At 46.8% G+C, this 13,911-nt stretch overlaps 1 protein-coding gene across 6 annotated transcripts in view; it reads right to left on the minus strand.

Annotated features, from left to right (window-relative positions):
• LOC105898778 (myosin-10) overlaps positions 1–13,911 on the minus strand; it is a 65,656-nt gene that overhangs the window by 48,320 nt on the left and 3,425 nt on the right. For 5 of the 6 annotated variants that reach the window (XM_031572039.2, XM_031572026.2, XM_031572034.2 and 2 more), the window contains exons 2-3: positions 12,805–13,177; positions 5,932–6,088 (exon numbers count right to left, since the gene is read on the minus strand). In XM_031572039.2, the coding sequence (XP_031427899.1) occupies positions 5,932–6,088; positions 12,805–13,149 (502 nt within the window). In that variant the 5' untranslated portion in view covers positions 13,150–13,177. Of the gene's footprint in view, positions 1–5,931; positions 6,089–12,804; positions 13,226–13,911 lie in introns of all 6 variants that reach the window. The other variant, XM_031572007.2, reaches the window with a different exon arrangement.

Genomic DNA, 13,911 nt, shown 5'->3' on the forward strand with positions numbered 1-13,911 from the left:
GTCTGAGGGACGAGGGAGAACACGGCCTTTGGGGCACTCAGAGAGTCTTTGTTCCCCGCTTCTGTCATCTCTTCTCCAGATGAGAGGCTGAGACAGAGGCATGCCAGAGGAGTGGAAGAAGGGAGGAGGGTAGGGCAGTGGGATGAGTGAGTAGGAGCAGCAGCAGACGGATCTATGGAAGCCTGCCTGGCAGAAATATGAATTTGGACTGCGTGAACTGCATACACATGCATGCCACAGGGAGAGGTGTGTGAGTGTGTGTGTGTGTGTGAGAGTGTGTGTGTGTGTGTGTGTGTGTTAGTGTGTGTGTGTGTCCCTGCTGTGTGTGTGTCTGGGTGTGTGTGTGTGTGTGTGCTTGTGTGTGTGTGTGTGTGTGTGTGTGTGTGTGTGTGTGTGTGTGTGTGTGTGTGTGTGTGTGTGTATGCGCCTATGCAAGAGTTGAAAGAGTTCTCCCACTTGTCTGAAAAATGCCCATGACACTAAAACTAGGGAGACACAGATATCTCTGTAGGTCAAGGAGGGTCCTCACAAACTGATATTCACAAGCCAAACTTCCTTCCACACACAAAGACACACACACAGGCTGACCCAAACACCTGTCCTGTCAGTCAAAGCCCAGAGCACCCCAACAGGAGCTGCCCCCTGTCCAAACACTGGGCCCCTCTTCTCAGAGACCACCCCATACACACACATTTGCGCAACACATGCACACACACACACAACCACATCAAATTCCAGCACAAACACACAAATACACTCGCACACACACACACACACACACACACACACACTCACAATACACATAAACACACACAAAAATACTTGTGGATCTTTTTGCCCATGGCACACACAAAGCCCCCTTTGTTTAGTACAATGCGGGTCGCTCCGTCTGCCTCTCCAGGAGTGTGGGAGAGGGGGGCTGCAATGTAGCTCGCCAGCAGGGGGCAATGCTGAGCACAGGGCTCAACTGAGACCGCAGACCTGCATAGTGTGGTCAAACGTGCTTGCCTTTGAATGTGTTCCACTGTGAGGTTTTATGTATTGATAGTATTGTCTGTCAATAGAGGTGCACTACATTTAACGAAGCGTATTCGCTTAGAACTTCCCTATTCAACTGAGAGCCCTTAAAGCACTTTCTAGAAGGGTACCAATTGAGAGAAGGCATGAGAACCTGGAGTGGAACCTGATTCCCTCCACCTCCAGGACAAGGGGTGTAAGAAAATATCGATACGCTTTAGTATCGCGATATTATGCTTTTGTGATACTGTATCAATTTTCAAAAACACTGTATCAGTTTTTAATTCATAGTTTACATATAAATATTCAAGGCAGACAGCGGTTCATTTCGTGTTGTGTTAAACCCCCGACTGCAAGATAGCAGTGTGGGGATCCCACTGTTCTGATTGCATAAAAAGCTTTTATGTTTATGGTGGTTAGTTCTTTATACTATGACAGTTTTCCTATAAAATTAGATAAAAAAAATTTTAAAACCTCAATATATCGCTTTGCTTACATAGAATACATTGAATCGTAACCCCTGTACCACGATACATACCGTATCGCCAGATTCTTGCCAATACGCAAACCCTATCCAGGACCACTGTAAAGAGCAATGGCCCAATGCCTGTGTGACCTGCGTGAGTTTGAACAGCAAACTCAATTTAGGACAAATGTCTTGTTCTACACTATCCATAACGTCCAGATCCAAAAATAACCCAGCCAAGGGTAAACAACCAATCACACGGCTATACGACCTGCCTCTCTGCCAGGAAGGGCTGTGTGTGGAGAGGGCTATAGATGAAAAGAGAGGGCTAGAAGACCGAAGAGAGGGCACACGGCCAAACGTCTGGCTTCAGTGGCGGGGCCAGAGAGAGATAGGAAGTCCTTTGCTTTGGTGGGCACTGAAGTGAACTTTGCCATGGCAACGGTCGCCAGGTGCCGGCATGGCCAAGTCAGACCCTTGGCATTCCAGAGCCTTGTCCTCCTGTGTTCCTTGACCAAGGCGATGAGAAAGAAGACAAGAGACGGACGGGGGCCTCACAAAGCCGCCTGGTGAGCCTCTCCCCTCATCTCTCACACCGGCCATTCCTGGCACACCCCAGAAGCCCTTTGGGGACATAAAGGGAGTTTTCCCCCCTCTTAAGCGCTTCCAAGCCCAACGTTTAATTCACAAGGGGACTTGGACGCTCCGAAAGAGAAATGAAGGTAGAGTGAAAAAATTTGTACGGGCTGGCCAGGCCGACATGCCCTTTGAGCACCAAAAGGACTCCGCTAATTATCATACAGTCACACTTCCAAAACCCAGACTTCAATCAGCTTTTTCAAACCCCTACCGCCTTCCAACAGAGATTTCAAACTTCATACAATGAAGGCTCTGTCAGCCAATCAGTGCTGGGCTGACTACAGAGGGAGCCAATGGCTGAAGGGGACTGATATGTCTCCACGGTTGGCGTAGGAGTAGCAGTGGCACCGGCGGGCCTCTGAACTCAGCATGTTGCGAGTAGCCAGCGTGTGATGGCAGCACTAAGCAGATGTCCCTTCAGTGGGCACACACGTCGGCGCGGTCACAGCCGCCTTGCCAACCGCCACCGCAGGGGTGGTGACTAAGTGCCTGCACATTGTGGCGGTTGTAAAGATGGGCGCAGTGAGATCATGCTCCCGTCCCAGACCAGTGAGCCGTCCCTGCGTGCCAGACTGGGCTGAGCAGAGGGGCAGACCTGACACCCACCCACCGCTCCACAACCTCCTCCTGCTCAGGCACGCCTTCACAGGGGCCAAGGAAAGACTTCTACGCTTTTGATGAGGGCTTTTTTTTTTATCTTTTCCCTGTAACAAAAGTCTCTTTTAAACAAATGGGTTTGGGCACCATAATGAATTTAACAGCTGCTACACATCAGAAATACAGGGTTAACTTTTAGACCATTCATAATTGGTTGTTCAGTCCGCTATCTGGCACAACTACAACTATTACCATTCCTGGTGAGCCCACAGTTCAGTGTGGCCACCTCATAACGCCTCAGCAATGCAGCTGTGCCTTTCCTAGCAATCAAAAGCTCGGTGGCTTCCTTCTCCATGATGTCAGCATTCGCCCCCGCTTTACGACTCCAGGCTCCAAGCTGCACGAGAGGGCAGCGCAGCAGGAGAAGGGCGGGAGCCCCTGGGCAGCACCCTCATGCCGGAGAGGAGGGAGGCCAGCGTGGAGCAGGCCTATATTTATCGGTGACGGCACGGAAACTTTGACTGCACAGAGGGTCTCTGATGTACGGGCAACGTCATGACTTTTATCTGCATCTAGGTGTGGCTGTGAGGAAGTGACCATCCTCCCTGGTGACAGCTATCTGCCAGCCTGACCCAGAAGGCTGAGGTAATTCCCAATCGGCCTGATGAGTGAAATGAAAAGAATGCTGATTCTTCACCTGTTCTCTCCTTCACCGTAGGCCTGCTGCTGGGTTAGACATTAAGGATCAAAGTGGCCTTGAGGTCACGTGAGGGTCAGCCGTGTGCTTAAGTGTCCCTCTAGAGCTGAGTGCCATGTGAGGAGGGCACTGATTCAAACGGCACCAGGCAGCTGCTGGGCCACGCCAATCAGAGGGCACAGGAAAACGCAGATCACAGGCCTACAACACACCCCTCTGTGGAAACAGCTGTGCCTGTGTGGGTGTGTGTGGGTGGGTGTGTATGCGTGTGCGCCTGTGAATGCTTGTGTGTGTGTTAGTATGGCCTATGTGTGTGTGACATGGCCTATGTTTTAGTGTGTGTGTGTTTGTGTGTGTGTGTGTGTAGGATGTAGTGCAAGTGTGTGTGTTTGTGCACACAAGTGAGAGACAGCATTTGTGTGAGCGAGTGTATGTGTGTGTGTGTGTGTGTGTGTGTGTGTGTGTGTGTGTGTGTGTGTGTGTGTGTGTGTGTGTGTGTGTGAGTCTAGAGACCAGGCCAAGTAAGAAGCCGCAGCCTTGGATCCCCTCTAGACCAGCTCTGGGGAGCACTAAGCCAGCTTCAATAACAAAATCACTCCCTCTCTCGGCTGCCTTTATTATAAGGAAGGGGAAAACTTGCTGCAACAACTCACCGCTTACACTGCTGCAGTGTGCAGCAGGCATGGCAGGGGGCCGTTACAGAGCCCCACTAAAAATGGAGTCTGTCCTCAGAAAAGGGAGCTAGTGTGACTCAGTAAAAAATCAAGATATCAAGTTGGGTCCCAAAAGTCTTCATTTCTGTTTTTGGGTTATAGAGATATGCCAAAAGGAAAAAATAGCACCTCTTCAAAACTGTTTTAGTTGCTTCACGACAGTCACCAAAGTACCCAACTTCACATACGTACCCTGGCAGAGGGGGAAGGGAGGGCTGAAGAGGTAAAACGAAGAGGGAAAGAGATGTGTGGGTGCTTAACAGGAGTTCGACTGGACCAGCAGGTCCCCCAGTGGGAGGTCTGAGAGCGGTGCATGAGCGTGGAGACGGATCAGAGGTCAGTGGCGTGATCTTTGGACACACGCCGCACCAAATCCCTCCATCACTGCCCTCCAGCCTTAAAGACACACGCTGCAGCAGGCAATGTTTGCTCAGGACCAGCGTATCTTGTGTCAAATGGGCCTCTGTACTGTTGTTATCTTCAGACGCCAGAGGCTACAGGTCTGCTTGATTTAGTGTTGCTGAGAATCAGTAAATATCTGACTTGTTTGGTCACCTTTATTGTAATAGTGTCACTAGGTAAAGTGGTTATTAAAAAAAACCTTTAACGATTTCATACCCTCAACTTTCAACCAGCTTCTTGGGAAATCATGATACGCTGTTTCCTTGATTTAAATTATTGGTAGCCTGCCTAAACAACTGCTAATAAATATGATGTGTGGTCAAATAATCAATGTTACATTGTTTGGTTCTTCATAATGTTATATAGCCTACATTGTAATAACCCGCTAATTATGACAGGACAATCAGGCTAATTTCAGAGGACTCAAGTATGTAAGTAAACCCTCAAATTGACAGAAATGTAGATGAAGCACATGAGGAATCCTAGAGGAAGTTTCTAAAGGTTGAGCACTTAGACTCCAATAGAAAAGGATCTATAGATGCCTCTATAAATGTGTATTAATCAGCGGAGGGGACTCCCTGTGTGTACCAGTCGTACCCAGAAGGGTGGCTGAGCCGTGACACACAGCAACTCTGACCCTGTGACCTATGACCGACTATACGCACAAATCTGCCAGATTATGAAGCAATCATTTACACGCCAACAACCACCTGCCAGGTCACCGCGGCAACAACCACCGAAGGAACACAAAACTCCCCAACACACAAGAGACACGGAGGGACTTCCTGGCCAGCCAAGGAGGTGACCATGAGGTGACCATGAGGTGACCATGAGGTGACCATGAGGTGACCATGACATTTTTCAGTTGGTCTCATACAATGACCACAGGGCATGGCCTTACTTGCCTCATGCCACATGGACTTACCTTTGCATGTGTGACCATGAATATCTGACAAAGAAATAACTTAAAACCCTATTGAGATGTGCTTACATAATCCTCTTGAAATTATGTTAGTTTCTTAAACTGTTCTGTTAGGTTGATGTTTTCTGAAGCTAAAGGAGGAACGTATCAGATTGCTCCAGGCCCAGTGGCCAAAGTCAAGTGGCAAGGGAGGACTTCTGTTTCATATTAATTTCTCTACAGCTGTCCCCGAACAGGCCTGAGAGTGCACAACCCACATACCACATTACTCATCACCCACAGCACATCCCAAATGTACGGGGCGTGGAGAGTCAGACTCTTAACTGGTGTCCCAAACAACAAGCCATTGGTTGTGTGTGGCAGAATGAAGATATTTAACACAAAGCTACTCAATACACTCCGTCCTGTTAAGCTCTCCTCCACAGCCTGAGCAGAGGTGAGAGTTGAGGTGTCAGGTGAGGTGTTGGCGGTGGCTTACCTTGAAGCATGCAGCGGTAGGCCGCCTCAGAGATGGCGTAGATGTGTGGGGGCATCTCGTGGCGCTTCTTGCCCCGGTACATTTCAATGATGTTATCAGAGTAGATGGGCAGGTTCTTGTAAGGGTTGATCACCACACAGAAGAGCCCAGAGTATGTCTACAGGGGAAATGGCAGACATGATCGTGTCATATCATCAGTAAGAACATCAGTAACAACAGGTTTACATTTGTGATGAACGATAAGGAGGGATACAACCAGTTTAAATGGGCTTCAACTCCCAGGTCTCTTAGTTCTGCTTCCTCTCCTGAAGGCAATGTTTTAGTAGCTAATTTACTACAAAGTATTTCAAAATGAAATCTGAATTGACTGAATTATTAACTACTGAATTATTCGAATGATTTTAAGGTTATTTATGAAATGTGGATCATTTTTAAGGTTACTCTATAAAATAAAATAACAGCAAGGAGAGCAGAGGTTACAGGCAAATTGCCTTATTCAAACAGATTGTCACTAAAATCACAGTATAGCCAAAGTCAGCGTACATATTGAGACTTTGTGCGTGTGTATAAAAGAGATGTGTGAATGTGTGCAAATGTTTAGGAATGGGGATGAATTGAGGTCTGGGAGTGTTTTCCTCCATCCCAGACCACCAGGCTAATTACTCACTATGCAGCATAGGTTAGGTTTGGAGGGGGGGGGGTCTATATTTACAGAGAGAACAAGCCAGAGAGAGCGAGAGAGTGAGTTTTGCAAAGGTGCTACACATACAGACAGATATGCAGAGGGTTAAAAAAGGGTGAAAATGAGGAATCATGACTATGTCTGCCGAGTTTTTTTGAGCACAGCATGAACAGCTAGAGGACTGTGAGGAGAAAGTGTGTTGGATAACAATCGAGGACTGCACCTTTAACACACCCAGTCACATGAAAGCAAGCACACACACACACACACACACACACACACACACACACACACACACACACACACACACACACACACACATCAAACTAGCTTGAGACAGGAGGGCTGGCTCCTGAGGTGGGGAGGGGGAGTCAGGAGAGAGGGCTGGACTCAGCTGGATAGTCAGCTTGAGAGGTGTGTTTGTTGTTCTTCGAAGCTCCAGGGACCCCAGCCCAGCACAGCAGGGAGCAGAGCCAGATGTGCTCTATGTGGGGCCCGTGGGCAGGTCAAGAGGTCAGATGCTACACGTCCGTCAACTACTACTGACGCTGCAAAGTGTGTAAGATCTGTATGTGTGCATAGATGTGTGTGTGTGTGTGTGTGTGTGTGTGTGTTTGTGTGTGTCTGAAGAGGGATGTCTGTCAAAAGGAAAGAGGGCAAGCGATTGGGGCCCAGTCACCTCTAATTACATTAATAACATAATCCTATACAGATTCCCAACGTCTCAATGACACGATATAGAGTGCTGTACCGGCCCCTTTCATGTTGCAAATGTAGTTCAAACAGTGCTGCAATGCTACTTCATGTCAACCGTGTTTCAAGAGCCGAGAGGCAAGAGGAGACGAGGGAACATAGACAAATGTCTGAGGACACAGACTTATAACAGGAGACAGGGAGATGAGAGAGGACACAGACTTATAACAGGAGACAGGGAGGACACAGACTTATAACAGGAGACAGGGAGGACACAGACTTATAACAGGAGACAGGGAGATGAGGGAGGACACAGACTTATAACAGGAGACAGGGAGACGAGAGAGGACACAGACTTATAACAGGAGACAGGGAGGACACAGACTTATAACAGGAGACAGGGAGATGAGAGAGGACACAGACTTATAACAGGAGACAGGGAGATGAGGACAATGAAAGTTTGGCGGACTGCCGGAGTGAGACACACAGGAGTGAGGAGAAAGAGGGCTGTAGAGATAAAGCTTAGGAGACGGGGAGTGTGTCTGTGAAGAAGAGATATGGGGTCAGTTTGGTTAATTAGCACAGGGTCTCCGATTCTGCTGACTACAGAGGTGTGACTCCCCAAGCAATAGGGCCAGTGATCCTCTCACCTCTACATTGCCAAACACTGCCTTCAGAGGGAGGTGAGAAAAAGGACAGGGACAGAAAGGAGAAGAGGAGAAAAGGGCAAAAGAAAGAGAGTGCATAAGAAGATGAGCACAGGAGAGAAGGAGAGGGAGAGGAAAGAGAAGAGTGTGGAAGGCGAGTGGGAGGAGACAGTATGCTGTAACTTAACCTTCCAGCTCCATTTTGTGACACATTAAAGATGCATTCCCCTTATCTGAGTGTGCAGGATATAAATAGAACCAGAGGAGGTTTTGCCACATCAAATACACCAACAAAGAGCCTCACTGCCACCTGCATCTCTGCAGCACAGATGGACACGCAGGGCTGGACTGGACTGCGTGCTGTAGAAGAAATGGGTCCTGACTGCATGGAGTTGGCTTCTTCAGTGGCACAGGGTGAAATCGTGTCTGGAATGTTTGGATCAGATGAACTTCTGGAATGTATCCCCTCAGAAACAGATAAATGAGTCGCTTTGATGCTCTGATTAAGACCATTCATAAAACGTCACAGAGAAAGGTAGACACGAACTAAGCCCAAACAAAACCCCTTTGACTGTTGAGACACCTTTTCTTCCTAAATTCTTGTTCACCCTCCCTCTGCTCATTCTCTTCCTCTCTCGCGCCCTCCCTCCCTCCCTCTCTGTCATGTCGAGGCCTACATGCTGTGTAACTGGAGCCGGGAGCGGCCTGGCGCTGCACAGTAACAGCCCACACAAAGCCCCAGCAGACAGACAAACAACAATCTCCAAAGGCCTGCGCCAATCTGCCACAACCCCCCCTTTCCCCAGACAGAGACCCAACTCGCCCCCAAGGCACGTAACACAGCAGGGGGTGAAGGCTGCGCTGCATCGATCTGAGGAGTCCTTGACTCGGCAGGTTTTTTTTCGGACCCTCTCAAGCTACGTGTGTACAGTACACTCAGACTACAAAAATCAATGGCTGCCCATTTAGAGAAACCACAAGGCCATACAAAGTCAATAATAGCCCCAGTACATCACGAGCCCGAGCCTCAATGGTCGCAATATAATGAAATGCGCTTGTTAAAATTTGTCGACACTCTTTCAATAAAGAGATCGATGCAGTTAATCCCAGTTGGGCTCTGTGTCTGTGTGTCTGTCTCTCTCTTTCACACACAGGCACACATACATACATACATACATATATACATACATACATACATACATACATACATACATACATACATATACATACACATGCATGCACACACACACACACACACATACATACATACATACATACATACATACATACATACATACATACACACACACACACACACACAGACACACACATAATTACATACACACACACACAAAAACACCTAACTGACTAGAGATCCCGAAGGGGCACACCATAACAAAGGTCTGGCTCAGCTCGCAGTACTCACAGCCAGGGAGGTAGAGTCAGATACCCTCACTTTAATAAACTGCCCTCAGGTCAAAGCACTCAACCTTGCAATCCCTTGTCTGCACATGGTGTAACATGTCAAACACACAAAGAACCAAAGATCTCTAAATGCAGAGGCAAGCACATTCACAGCAGTCTTTACCAGTGGGTATGGCTCTTGAGACATTATTAGTGCAGATATATTTCCTGGAGGACTGTCCACTTGGCCCTGAGAAGTCTCTGATTAGACCAAGTGTCCTGAGGAAGAGGCACTAGACGAACTCAAGGCACGTGGTTCCAGGAGACTATGAGAGCGGGAGATGATGTTCTCTAGAGGGGTCAGAGTGGCACTCATGTTACCATCCAAACATGCCTGATCACTGAAATGGGACAGTGCTCCTCCACTTGGCTATGGCAACAGCATGTCAACAAAGAAATCAAGCAGGAAAAAGAACGACACCTGAAAGGCTTTTTTTATCACAGTGATTTGAGATGTTTTTTCCCCCACCCACATGGTCACTGAATTAATCTTCCGCACAGCCACAACAAATTAAGACCTGGTACAATAAAAAAGTAGGGCCAACATAATGAGAGATCTGCCTAAATTAATCCATTCATCTTGCATGGTGCTACCGACCACTGAACCAACTGGTTGGCCCAGAGAGACTAACATGCACGCACAGGGCCTCAGAGGCAAAGGCAGGGGAGAGACAGACACACAGACCGACAGGCTGACAGACCAGAGCATTTTTTAATACGCAGATCCCTGAGACATCCTGCCATCTGTGGCTGAGCTGCCCAACACAAAGGACTGGTTGTTAGTCAGAGGCAGCCCAGTCTGTGAGTCAGAGCCACTGGCCCCAAGCTGACTAAACACCCCCCCAAAACTCCCCCTTTACAATGCTAAAGTCACCCCTTAGAGCAGTCGACCCCAGACAGGGAACATTCCCATTTGTGGACACTCTGGGTGACAAATGAACCAGTCACCCCATTGATAACATATTACAAAGGCAATCATTTTTATCTTCTGATGGTGCAGGGAGAGGAAGGTGGTATAAACAGTTGATGGTGTCATACGTACAAATATTTGGGCCAAGCTGTAAACGTGTTTAGTCAGAGAAGCACTTTTGTGAAGCATGACGTAAGAGTCCATGACTGGTTTTGCACAGTAGCCCAAAAGGTGAAGCAGAGATGGTCTGCTAAAAGGTAGCCTGACACACAGGTACCAGGTGAAGAGGTAATATAGCTTTACCTGAAACTGGTCAAAGAAAAACCTGGGAAAAAGAGTAAGACCAGGTGGTCTGTCCAGATTCTGAGGAAAAGCACTGAAATCTCCTATGGGGTGAAGGAGGGAAGGAAAAGCATGGAGAGGGCTGGAGACTGGTGGGCAGTCCATCTCACCTCTGATCAACCACACACACACACACATACCTTGAGCCTAAACATGTTCTGTTCACACCTAGTAAATGTCACAGCAGCCTTGAGATTCTTCAGCTTTGGAGAATGTTGGCTGTTTTCTCACTAGTTCCTTTTTGGAGATGGTGCACTTCTCATATACGTGTGAAAAGCCCTAAATGGACTCAGAGGCCCCCGAAGTGAAGACGACGGGGACCATCCTGAGTGAAGATCTCTGGAGGGTTTATTCTCCAGTACATCATGAAGCTGATGCTACATTACCAGTGAAAGTTATTATAAAACAGCCAGAGAGAGATCTATCCCCTTACTTACTCTTTTAAACCCTAATAACTACTTTGAAAAATAAGCTTCTGAAACTTAAATGTCAAGAGGCCTACAACGGAAGAGGCGATCATATATGCCATAAAGAAAATCTTTGACAACCCACATTTGTCACCATGTGATATGGAAATGTTAACTGAATTTGTATTTATAACTAAACAGACTATGAAAAAAGAATGTGTAAGTATGACTGAAGAATGAAGACTATGACTTGTGATTTAATCAAAAATATCTCAGGTTCTAACGGTTCAGTGTCTGGGAAGTAAGTATTCAGTTTTTGATGGCTCTCTTGTTAAGTTAAGCTGTTAAGTTCTGGTCATTATTTTTAATAAACGTATAGTAAAAAAGGTATAAAGTAGGTATTCTAAAAAAGTGTATCCCCTCGGGTCTGTACATCTGTAAGTGTTTCACTTCAGTCTAAAAGCAAGATGTGAGAAAACGATCTCCGATGTGATGTGTGTTGACAGAGTCTTGTGCGGTTTGGCAGCAAAATGTTCATAAAGCAGAAAAATCCATCATGGCTGCCACCTGCCTCCCAGGTGAGGGCCAACCCACATACTATTCCTGGAATGCGTGTCACAAAATGGGTCAACATCGTGGCAATCTACACTGGGCTAAGTAGGCCGCCATTGCAATAGCACTTTTCGCTTGGTGGAAACAGTTGCTCGTTAAATAGTTCACAGTTTTATACAAACTCAAGTAAACACTTCAGACCGAGTACAACAGATCAGTTGGGGTCCTCGTGAACAAAACCAATCAAAGGGTATTCCGTTATGTCTCATTTTATTTACTAAACACTTTAAGCCAAAGAGTAAAAAGAAGAGCAAATGACCTGAGTGGAACAAAATACCCCAAGTAGAACCGACATGCCAATCTATCAGGATACTGAGGTAATCAGAATGCAGCACCATAATAAAACAAAGTTCCTTTTAATGTGTCTCAAAGGGTGCCTATGAGTCTGAGCTTAAACACAGGGAAAGCAATGCCTTTCATGTTAAACTAGACCAAATTCAGCCAGGCAATCAGGGAGCCAAGGTCTTCAGTGTGCTCCTGTGGAGAGTGTGGTGCCTGTGGTTTGTGTGTGTGTGTGTGTGTGTGTGTGTGTGTGTGTGTGTGTGTGTGTGTGTGTGTGTTTGCAAAAACAACCTGATGACCTGGAGCAACATGTTGGCCCTTAAATGAGTTGCCTTTATGAGGGGAGATCTCGCAGAGATGAAAGAGAAACAGGGTCACTTACTAACTTGACCCAAGTAAACTGGGTGCAATCAGGGACAATGCAGGAATGACAAGCTATGTGTGGCGAACAGGGAACAACAGATAAAGACAAACAGGCAGAGAAAGAGAGAAAGAGAGAGAGAGCGAGAGAGAGAGAGAGAGAGAGAGAGAGAGAGAGAGAGAGAGAAAGACTGTGTGTATTAGTTATTGAGTATATGCAGAACAAGTCTTGTCAAATCGTGATGTTCTACCTCAACTTTCCAAACCTTTTAGTGGGAGGTTCCAGACTTAGAACAGAGTGAGTTCTCTTTAATCTCTTATTCATTGGGTAGATGCACACTATGACTATTTGAATGTAATGAGATAAAATCGATTACACTCACTATGAAGGTGATTTATTTGCCCACAAAAAAAACAATGAACAATACAAATAATGAAATCGTATAATATAAAAGACTGTATGTAACTACTCACGTAGATGAGGCCGGAGTAGTAGCGGTCCTTCAGGTTGTGCAGCACAGAGGCCTCGTTGAGGCAAGTGAGCTCCGCCATATCCTCCACCTTGCTGAACTTGGGCGGGTTCATCTTCTGGATGTCATCCTTGTTAACCACTGCCTTTTTGCCATTTTCTGCCAGCTCCAATATCACCTCCTCCCCACGCTCCTCACGTATGCTGGCCGCCTCAAACCCATGCCTCTCCGAGGGGATCCACACAAGCTTCTTGGCCGTCCAGTCTGCCTGCGTGGCCGGGTTGTAGACTACTGCCCGATCTACAAACAGGTATCGCTCCGGGTCCTCCTGCCCAGTCCGCTGTGCCATCTTGGGGTACCAGAGCTGAGCTCACCACCTGTTGGGGAAGGGAGGAGAGGACGGCTACTAGATCACTCCACAAGTCCTAGAAAACATCACCAGAAGAAACAGGGTTTTTACAGCAGAAGGTCTCGTCCGACAATTGCAAAGGAAGTGCAGCTCAATAAAGGACAGGAATCCTGCTCCTAGTGATTGAGCAACTCAGAATCAGACCATGCTGGCATATAAACTGATATTGAGTTATTCCTTCATCAGACCACTCAACAAGATTGGCAGGTGTGTACAAGAGAAAAGAAGGAATTCATAATACTATACGCTATACTAAAAACCCTCTAGAAAATATAGAACTGCTGCTATACTAACAGTTTCACTTTAAGACTAACTCCTGTGGACGTAGATGTTGCTCGTGGAACATGTGCCTCTTTTTGTTGAAGAACCATAATAGTAACGATGTTTGATGTGCCTCCAGGTGCAGCTGGTGGAGATCAGTCCAATTTGACAGTGGGAGAGACACAACAAGCTGCTATACCTCGCCATAATCGACCGCCTGCTTTTTTACCTTAATTGGCCAGCTGTGTGTGCTGTAGGGCTGAACGATTAATTGCATTTGCGATTTAATCGCGATATGATAGAACGCGATTTTCTAACCGCAACGTTCACGATTAAAAACGTGTTTTTTTTTTTTTTAAGATGGTACATTTTGCACACATTGTTTAAAAAAGTGCATGCCTTGTGTTTATTCTTACAATGACTTTGTTTAAATTACTTAAA

The sequence above is a fragment of the Clupea harengus genome, chromosome 1, assembly GCF_900700415.2.
Source record: "Clupea harengus chromosome 1, Ch_v2.0.2, whole genome shotgun sequence".
Lineage (NCBI taxonomy): Eukaryota > Metazoa > Chordata > Actinopteri > Clupeiformes > Clupeidae > Clupea > Clupea harengus.